Below are 10,179 nucleotides of genomic sequence, written 5' to 3'. Positions count from 1 at the left end.
CTCACCGTGGCTGTGACAGTGACACACTCACCGTGGCTGTGACACTGTGACACACTCACTGTGGCTGTGACACACTCACCGTGGCTGTGACACACTCACCATGGCTGTGACACTGTGACACACTCACTGTGACAGTGACACACTCACCGTGCTGTGACAGTGACACACTCACCGTGGCTGTGACACTGTGACACACTCACTGTGACAGTGACACACTCACCATGGCTGTGACACTGTGACACACTCACTGTGACAGTGACACACTCACCGTGGCTGTGACAGTGACACACTCACCGTGGCTGTGACACACTCACCATGGACCCCCCCCACCTCCCCCCTTCTTCACTTTTCCCCCCAGAAAAAAAAACCACCAAACCAAAATGAAGCATTTTTTATTACGCGTTGCCCATTTTCTACATTTTTCCCCCCATTTTCTACATCTCTCCCCCAAAAACGGGGAGGCAGGAGGGGCCTCGGGGAGACAAGGAGCAATTCTGAAGGGTTTGGGTGAGAAATAAAACGGAAACGGGAAAAAACGGAGAATATATCACCCCAAAGCAGCAGTTAAACAGGAAAGAGAAACTTGTGAGCAAAAATGAGGGTTGGGTTAAAAAACCCCAAAATTGGTTGGGTGAAAAGCAAAGAAAATGCAATGGAGGTGTGGAGCAGCCCCAATTCAGGGGGTTTTGGGCCAAAAGCACAAAAAAGGCAATTTTAGGACAAAACCCAAAAGGGGCCAAATTTAAAGGAAAAAAAAAAAAACAAAAAAAAAACAAAACAAAACAAAACAACAACAAAAAAAAAAAAAAAAAAAAAAACAAAAAAAAAACCACAACCAAACAAATTCTGGGCCAAAAGCAAAAAGGGGCCAAATTTAGGTTTAAAAAAAAAACAGGAAAAAAGGGCCCAATTTGGGGTCAAACCAAAAAGGGCAAATTTCCACCCAAAAGGGCCCAAATTCCACCCAAAATAAAAGGGAAATTGGGTCCAAAGTTGCTGTAAAATCCCCAAATTGAGGATTTCTTTGCCCTGGCCCTGCCTGGGCTTTCAGGGTTATCCCAGGGCTGGTTTTGGGTGGGAATCGGGGATTTTGGGTCATGGATTGAGGGATTTTGGGTAATGGGATTGAGGGATTTTGGGTGGGAATCAGAGATTTTGGGGTCATGGGATTTAGGGATTTTGGGATTTGGGGATTTTGGGTAACGGGATTTGGGGATTTTGGGTAAATCCGCAGCAATTTGGGAATGGGAATTGGAGGAGGACTCTGAGGGTTTGACCACCTTGGGTTTAATTAGGGTTTCCTAGTTCATTAGTGAAGGCATTGCTTAATTAGCACCCCCTCTTCATTAGCAAGATCATCTTGAGAACCCCCTGTTTCATTACCCCCCCCCCAGTTCATTACAGGGGCTTCGTTAGGGACCCCCAATTAATTACTGGGGGCACCATTAAGATCATACTTGGTTAGGAAGGTGTTGGGACCCTAATTAAGGCAGGGGCTTCGTTAAGGCCCTAATTAAGGACTCACAGGGCAGGGAGTGATATTGCTCGTGTGTAGCCAGTGGTGCCATGGCCAGATCCTGCAAAATGGGGGAAAAACAGCTGGTTTGGGAAAAAATAACTCAATTCAGGCAAAAAGGCTGTTTTTATTGAAAAGAAATAAAATAAAAGGTGATTTTGGTTGGACTGACCTTGTCAGAGAGCCTGGAGAGGAACATCTGCACCACGCTGGCTTCTTGCAGAGGAGAAAAACAATAAAAAAATGAATTTTGGGGGAAACCGCCCGACTGGGGGGTCTGGAATGTGAGGGGGTCTTTACCCAATTTGAGGGTACCTCAATGACCCCCAGAACAAGAATTAACATTTAACCCCCTTAAATCTTCAAGTGACCCCAAAACCCCCAACCCCAACCATTTTTAATGCCTAAAAACCCCAAATCCCCCCCAAACCCACAGCAAGCGTTTAACCCCCAAAGCTCAGAGTGAGCACATGTTTAACTCTGTCTCGTACCTCTCTGCCTCGCTCATGCCGCAAGATTAAAGGTTTCTCTTAAGTTTAATCCATCCCTTGCTATATTTTAATAAAATTTAAAGTGTTAAATTGATTTTCTGCTGCTAAAAGAGAAAAAAGCGACAAAATCCCGTCAGGAGCTCCAGCGCCTTCCCGCCCTTTTGCCTTCGCCTCAGGGACCTTAGCCCCGCCCTTCCTGGGAACCGCCTCCTATAGGCCGCGGGGGGGGAGGGTCAGGCCTCTAGCCAATCAGAAGGCAGATATTGACTAAGCCACGCCTCTCTCCCTAGTTTATGCGATATCAGCCAATCAGAGATGAGGCGCGCAAAGGAGACGTCGCTGATTGGCTGAGCGCCGTGAGGGAGAAGTGTGAAGGAGGGTCGGTTTGTGAGGAGTTTGTGAGGGGAAGGGATCGGGGAAGGCGCTGCGGCCGCGAAGCACCGGGGGTGAAACGGGGAGAGGAACAAACCCGGCTCGGGCTGGGCGGCCCCGCGGAGCTCAGGGCGCCGCTCCCTTCGCCCGCGCCGCCCCTCCCTTAGCAACAGCCGCCGGCCCAGCGGCGTCGCGCGGGGGATTTTTCTGATTGGCCGAGCCCCGCCACTCCTGGCCAATGAGCGCGAGCCACGGGACCCTGCTCTTCCCCGCCCAACCCGCGCTGGCTGCGGGGCCGCTCGGAGCGTACCAAGCGCGGGCGTGCAGGGGGGGAGCTCAACGGTTCAGGGTTTAGGAGCGTCACGGCCCCTCACAATCCCTGTGCGAGGGAGGACGAGAGGGCTCCTCAGGATCTCTGTAGGGAGAAGCTGCTCTGGGGGGCGAGGTGTGGAGAGCAGGAAGAGAGTGGCCCCCCCCGATCTCCCCCCGGACAGGTGGTGGTGCGGTCCGGGCGGAAGTGAGGTGTCGCGCGCTGAGGCGGTTCCGGTGTGGGAGCGGCCGGGCTGGGCTGAGGCGGGGGTCGGGCCCGGTGAGTCCCGGGGGGCTCCGGGGGCGGCAGCGGCGCCGGGGGCGGGCGGGGAACCGGGGGGGGGCTCGGGAGGAACCGGGGGCAAAGCGGGGCTCGGGGCGAGCGGAGGGAGCGGTGACAGTTGGGGATCCTGGGGAGGAGGGGACGCGGCTGTGAGGGGGTGGGGGGGGCTGAGGGGCGTGAGGGGACCCTGAGGGGCGTGAGGGGACAGAGGGACAGTGAGGGGACAGACGGACAGGAAGAGGGACAGACAGACGTAGGGGGAGCTGAGGGTGCGGGGACATGGGGGGCTGCGTGAGGGGACCCTGAGGGGCGTGAGGGGACAGACGGACAGGGAAGGGGGGACAGATGGACATGGAGAGGGACAGACAGACGTAGGGGGACCTGGAGGGTTTGGGGACATTGAGGGGGGACAGACGGACAGAGGGACAGGTGCCACCTGGGCACACCAGGTGCCAGCACAGTGAGGGACAGGAACCAGCAGTGACCGAGAGCTCGGTTTAAAAATCTCATTTAATTATCACAGAATCGTTAATGAGCTAAAAAATCACCTTGGGCCAGCCCCAAACCCCTGGAATGATTTTTGAGGTTAAATGTGGGTTATTTTGGGGTTAAATGTGGATTAGTTTGGGGTTAAATGTGGGTTATTTTGGGGTTAAATGTGGATTAGTTTGGGGTTAAATGTGGGTTATTTTGGGGTTAAATGTGGATTATTTTGGGGTTAAATGTGGATTACTTTGGGGTTAAACCCCTGGTTTTTGTGCATTCCAGGCCAAGGCCATGCTGTGCACGGCTGTGGCTGATCCTGGGGTTATTTTTTGGGTGAAATGTGAATTATTTTGATGTTAAATATGAATTATTTATAATTTTGGGTGTTTCCAGCCGAGGCCATGCTGTGCACAGCCCTGGTCATGGCGGGCAGCCTGAGGGCTGATCCTGGGGTACAACATGGATTAATTGAAATGTTAAACATTAATTATTTATTATTTTTACCCATTTCCAGGCCGAGGCCATGCTGTGCACAGCCCTGGTCATGGCGGGCAGCCTGAGGGCTGATCCTGGGGTACAATATGGATTAATTGAAATGTTAAACATTAATTATTTATTGTTTTTAACCATTGCAGGCCGAGGCCATGCTGTGCACAGCCCTGGTCATGGCGGGCAGCCTGGCTCTCACCACGGCCGTGGTTGCCCACGCCTATTACCTGAAGCACCAGTTCTACCCCACCGTGGTTTACCTGACCAAATCCAGCCCCAGCATGGCTGTGAGTGCTCTGTTCTTTGTTAATTACCCCTAATTAACCCCTCATTAACTGACCAAAGTCCCCCCCAGGGTGGGTTTGGGGTACCAGGATCCCCCCAGGATCGGTTTAGGGTCCCAAACCCCCCCAGGGTGACCCCAAATCCCATTTTTGGGGTCCCAAACCCCACCAGGGTGACCCCAAATCCCATTTTTGGGGTCCCAAACCCCACCAGGGTGACCCCAAATGCCATTTTTGGGGTCCCAGAACCCTCTAAGGATGAATTTGGGGTACCAGTTCCCCCCCCTAAGGATGGATTTAGGGTACCCAAACCCCCCAGGGTCACCCCAAATGCCATTTTTGGGGTCCCAAATCCCCAGGGTGACCCCAATCCCATTTTTGGGGTACCAGGATCCCCCCTAGGATGGATTTAGGGACCCAAACCCCCCAGAGTGACCCCAATCCCATTTTTGAGGTACCAGGATCCCCTCAGGGTGGGTTTGGGGATACAGGACCCCCTCCAGGATGCATTTAGGAGTCCCAAACCCCCCAGAGTGACCCCAAATCCCATTTTTGGGGTCCCAAACCCCCCAGGGTGACCCCAAATCCCATTTTTTGGGGTCCCAGCCCCCCCAGGGTGACCCCAATCCCCATTTTTGGGGTACCAGGATCCCCCCTAGGATGGACTTAGGGACCCAAACCCCCCAGAGTGACCCCAATCCCATTTTTGAGGTACCAGGATCCCCTCAGGGTGGGTTTGGGGGTACCAGAACCCCCTCAGGATGCATTTTTGGGGTACCAGACCCCCCAGAGTGACCCCAAATGCCATTTTTGGGGGTACCAGGATCCCCTCAGGGTGGGTTTGGGGGTACCAGAACCCCCTCAGGATGCATTTTTGGGGTACCAGACCCCCCAGAGTGACCCCAATCCCATTTTTGGGGTACCAGGATCCCCCCTAGGATGGACTTAGGGACCCAAACCCCCCCAGAGTGACCCCAATCCCATTTTTGAGGTACCAGGATCCCCTCAGGGTGGGTTTGGGGGTACCAGAACCCCCTCAGGATGCATTTTTGGGGTACCAGACCCCCCAGAGTGACCCCAAATGCCATTTTTGGGGTACCAGAACCCCCTCAGGATGCATTTTTGGGGTCCCAAACCCCCCAGAGTGACCCCAATCCCATTTCTGAGGTACCAGGATCCCCTCAGGGTGGGTTTGGGGATACCAGAACCCCCTCAGGATGCATTTAGGAGTCCCAGACCCCCCAGGGTGACCCCAAATCTCATTTTTGGGTCCCAGAACCCTCTAAAGATGAATTTGGGGTACCAGTTCCCCCCCTAAGGATGGATTTAGGGTACCCAAACCCCAGAGTGACCCCAAATCCCATTTTGGGGTCCCAAACCCCCAGGGTGACCCCAATCCCATTTTTGGGGTACCAGGATCCCCTCAGGGTGGGTTTGGGGGTACCAGAACCCCCTCCAGGATGCATTTTTGGGGTACCAGACCCCCCAGAGTGACCCCAAATCCCATTTTTGGGGTCCCAGAACCCTCTAAGGATGAATTTGGGGTTCCAGATCCCCCCCCTAAGGATGGATTTAGGGTACCCAAACCCCCCAGGGTCACCCCAAATCCCATTTTTGGGGTCCCAGACCCCCAGGGTGACCCCAATCCCATTTTTGGGGTACCAGGATCCCCTCTAGGATGGACTTAGGGACCCAAACCCCCCAGAGTGACCCCAATCCCATTTTTGAGGTACCAGGATCCCCTCAGGGTGGGTTTGGGGTACCAGAACCCCCTCAGGATGCATTTTGGGGTCCCAGACCCCCCAGGGTGACCCCAAATCCCATTTTTGGGGTCCCAAACCCCCAGGGTGACCCCAAATCCCATTTTTGAGGTACCAGGATCCCCTCAGGGTGGGTTTGGGGTACGAGAACCCCCTCCAGGATGCATTTTTGGGGTACCAGACCCCCCAGAGTGACCCCAATCCCATTTTGGGGTACCAGGATCCCCCCTAGGATGGACTTAGGGACCCAAACCCCCCCAGAGTGACCCCAATCCCATTTTTGGGGTACCAGGTTTCCCCCTAGGATGAACTTAGGGACCCAAACCCCCCAGAGTGACCCCAAATCCCATTTTTGAGGTACCAGGATCCCCTCAGGGTGGGTTTGGGGGTACCAGAACCCCCTCAGGATGCATTTAGGAGTCCCAAACCCCCCAGGGTGACCCCAAATCCATTTTTGGGGTACCAGACCCCCCAGAGTGACCCCAAATCCCATTTTTGGGGTACCAGAACCCTCTAAGGATGAATTTGGGGTACCAGTTCCCCCCCTGAGGATGGATTTAGGGTCCCAAACCCCCCAGGGTGACCCCCAATCCCATTTTTGGGGTCCCAGACCCCCCAGGGTGACCCCCAATCCCATTTTTGGGGTCCCAGACCCCCCAGAGTGACCCCAAATGCCATTTTTGGGGTGTCCTGCCCTGCAGGTGCTGTACATCCAGGCCTTTGTGCTCGTGTTCCTGCTGGGCAAGTTCATGGGCAAGGTGTTCTTCGGGCAGCTGCGGGCGGCCGAGATGGAGGTGAGAGATGGGGGGGCTGGGACCCCAAAAGGGTCTGGGGCTGCTTTGGGGGGAGATTGGGACCCCAAAAGGGTCTGGGCTGCTTTGGGGGGAGATTGGGGCTGCTTTGGGGGAGATTGGGACCCCAGAAAGGGTTTGGGGCTGGTTTGGGGGGGAGATTGGGACCCCAAAAGGGTCTGGGGCTGGTTTGGGGGGAGATTGGGACCCCAGAAAGGGTTTGGGGCTGAGTTTGGGGGGAGATTGGGACCCCAGAAGGGTCTGGGGCTGAGTTTGGGGGGGAGATTGGGACCCCAAAAGGGTCTGGGGCTGGTTTGGGGGGAGATTGGGACCCCAAAAGGGTTTGGGGCTGAGTTTGGGGGGAGATTGGGACCCCAAAAGGGTTTGGGGCTGAGTTTGGGGGGAGATTGGGGACCCCAAAAGGGTTTGGGGCTGAGTTTGGGGGGAGATTGGGACCCCAAAAGGGTCTGGGGCTGAGTTTGGGGGGAGATTGGGACCCCAAAAGGGTCTGGGGGCTGAGTTTGGGGGGAGATTGGGACCCCAAAAGGGTCTGGGGCTGAGTTTGGGGGGAGATTGGGACCCCAAAAGGGTTTGGGGCTGGTTTGGGGGGAGATTGGGACTCCAGAAGGGTTTGGGGCTGGTTTGGGGGGGCTGGGACCCCAAAAGGGTCTGGGGCTGGTTTGGGGGGAGATTGGGACCCCAAAAGGGTCTGGGGCTGGTTTGGGGGGAGATTGGGACCCCAGAAAGGGTTTTGGGGCTGAGTTTGGGGGGAGATTGGGACCCCAAGAGGGTCTGGGGCTGAGTTTGGGGGGAGATTGGGACCCCAGAAAGGGTTTGGGGCTGCTTTGGGGGGAGATTGGGACCCCAGAAAGGGTTTTTGGGGCTGGTTTGGGGAAGCCTGGGACTCCAGAAAGGGTCTGGGGCTGGTTTGGGGGGAGATTGGGACCCCAAAAGGGTTTGGGGGGAGATTGGGACCCCAAAAGGGTCTGGGGCTGAGTTTGGGGGAGATTGGGACCCCAAAAGGGTTTGGGGCTGGTTTGGGGGGAGATTGGGACCCCAAAAGGGTCTGGGGCTGAGTTTGGGGGGAGATTGGGACCCCAAAAGGGTCTGGGGCTGAGTTTGGGGGGAGATTGGGACCCCAAAAGGGTTTGGGGGGAGATTGGGACCCCAAAAGGGTCTGGGGCTGCTTTGGGGGGAGATTGGGACCCCAAAAGGGTCTGGGGCTGAGTTTGGGGGGAGATTGGGGCTGGTTTGGGGGGAGATTGGGACCCCAAAAGGGTCTGGGGCTGCTTTGGGGGGGAGATTGGGACCCCAGAAAGGGTCTGGGGCTGAGTTTGGGGGGAGATTGGGACCCCAGAAAGGGTCTGGGGCTGGTTTGGGGGGGCTGGGACCCCAAAAGGGTTTGGGGCTGCTTTGGGGGGCTGGGACCCCAAAAGGGTCTGGGGCTGGTTTGGGGGGAGATTGGGACCCCAGAAGGGTCTGGGGCTGAGTTTGGGGGGAGATTGGGACCCCAAAAGGGTTTGGGGCTGAGTTTGGGGGGAGATTGGGACCCCAAAAGGGTTTGGGGCTGAGTTTGGGGAAGTCTGGGACTCCAGAATGTCTTTGGTGCTGATTTAGGGGGAAATTTTTGACTCCAGAAATTCTTTGGGGCTGATTTAGGGGGAAATTTTTGACTCCAGAAACGCTTTGGGGCTGACTTAGGGGCAGTTTGGAACCCCAGAAAGTCTTTGGGGCTGATTTTGGGGGGTTTTGGTGCAATCTGGGGGGGTTTGTTGCCATTTGGAGAAGAATTATCATCCCAGAACATCTTTGGTGCTGATTTAGGGGGGAATTTTGACCTCAGAGGGTTTTTGGGGCTAATTTTGGGGGAATTTTGGACTCCAACATGTTTTTGGTGCTGATTTAGGGGGGGAGTTTTGGACCCCAGAAGGTTTTTGGTGCAATTTGAGGGGATTTGTTGCCATTTGGAGAGGAATTTATGACCCCAGAAAATCTTTGTGCTATTTGGGGAGAGATTTTGGGGAAGGATTTCAAACTCCCAGGGTTTTTGGGCCCCGTTTTGGGTGAATTTTGACCCCCCAAGGTTTTTGGGGTGAATTTTGGGGTGAATTTTGATCCCCCCAGGGTTTTTGGGGTGAATTTTGATCCCCCAGGGTTTTTGGGGTGAATTTTGGGGTGAATTTTGATTCCCCAGGGTTTTTGGGGTGTGTTTTGGGGTGAATTTTGACCCCCCAGGGTTTTTGGGTGAATTTTGATCCCCAGGGTTTTTGGGGTGAATTTTAGGGTGAATTTTGACCCCCCCAGGGTTTTTGGGGTGAATTTTGATCCCCCAGGGTTTTTGGGGTGGATTTTGACCCCCCAGTGTTTTTGGGGTGAATTTTGAGCCCCCAGGGTTTTTGGGGTGAATTTTGGGGTGAATTTTGATCCCCCAGTGTTTTTGGGGTGAATTTTGGGGTGGATTTTAACCCCCCCAGGGGTTTTTGGGGTGAATTTTGGGGTGAATTTTGATCCCCCAGGGTTTTTGGGGGGAATTTGGGGTGAATTTTGATCCCCCAGGATTTTTGGGGTGAATTTTGATCCCCCAGGGTTTTTGGGGTGAATTTTGATCCCCCCAGGGTTTTTGGGGTGAATTTTGGGTGAATTTGATCCCCCAGGGTTTTTGGGGTGAATTTTGGGGTGAATTTTAACCCCCCAGGGTTTTTGGGGTGCATTTTGGGGTGAATTTTGACCCCCCAGGGTTTTTGGGGTGTGTTTTGGGTGAATTTTGATTCCCCAAGGTTTTTGGGGTGAATTTTAGGGTGAATTTTGACACCCCAGGGTTTTTGGGGTGGATTTTGATCCCCCAGGGTTTTTGGGGTGAATTTTGATCCCCCAGAGTTTTTGGGGTGAATTTTGGGGTGAATTTTGATCCCCCAGGGTTTTTGGCCCCGTTTTGGGTGGATTTTGCCCCCCCAGGGTTTTTGGGCCCCGTTTTGGCCCCGTTTGGGCTCCAGCCCCTGCTCTGCCCCCAGCACCTCCTGGAGCGCTCGTGGTACGCGGTGACCGAGACCTGCCTGGCCTTCACCGTCTTCAGGGACGACTTCAGCCCGCGCTTCGTCGCCCTCTTCACCCTCCTCCTCTTCCTCAAGTGCTTCCACTGGCTGGCCGAGGACCGCGTGGATTTCGTGAGTGTTGGCAGCGGGGAAAACGGCTCAAAAACGGCCCCAAAAACCCCCAAATCCAGCCCAAAAATCAGCCAGGATCAGCCCAGAACTGCCTGAAAGCAGCACAAAAATAACCCTAAACCAGCCCGAAAATAAACCCAAAAATAACCCTAAACCAGCCCGAAAATAACCCTAAACCAGCCCAAAAATAACCTTAAACCAGCCTGAAAATAACCTGAAATCAGCCTGAAAATA

At 54.5% G+C, this 10,179-nt stretch overlaps 1 protein-coding gene and 1 long non-coding RNA gene across 2 annotated transcripts; one reads left to right on the top strand and one right to left on the bottom strand.

Annotated features, from left to right (window-relative positions):
• Positions 1 to 1,144: 1,144 nt before the first annotated feature.
• On the bottom strand, positions 1,145 to 2,527 carry LOC141726416 (uncharacterized). The gene is made up of 4 exons (XR_012577654.1): positions 2,477 to 2,527; positions 2,008 to 2,067; positions 1,689 to 1,732; positions 1,145 to 1,577 (listed from the first exon to the last, which is right to left on the bottom strand). It is a non-coding gene; the product is annotated as an uncharacterized LOC141726416 (long non-coding RNA).
• Positions 2,528 to 2,905: 378 nt separating this feature from the next.
• SYVN1 (synoviolin 1) lies at positions 2,906 to 10,074 on the top strand. Its single transcript, XM_074531286.1, has 4 exons — positions 2,906 to 2,968; positions 4,093 to 4,233; positions 6,692 to 6,784; positions 9,793 to 10,074. The coding sequence occupies exons 2-4, from the start codon at positions 4,102 to 4,104 to the stop codon at positions 10,039 to 10,041; spliced, it is 474 nt and encodes a 157-aa protein (XP_074387387.1). The 5' UTR covers positions 2,906 to 2,968; positions 4,093 to 4,101; the 3' UTR covers positions 10,042 to 10,074.
• Positions 10,075 to 10,179: the final 105 nt, after the last annotated feature.

Source organism: Zonotrichia albicollis, chromosome 34, assembly GCF_047830755.1.
Source record: "Zonotrichia albicollis isolate bZonAlb1 chromosome 34, bZonAlb1.hap1, whole genome shotgun sequence".
Classification (NCBI taxonomy): Eukaryota; Metazoa; Chordata; class Aves; order Passeriformes; family Passerellidae; genus Zonotrichia; species Zonotrichia albicollis.
This window is presented reverse-complemented; position numbering and strand designations above follow the sequence as displayed.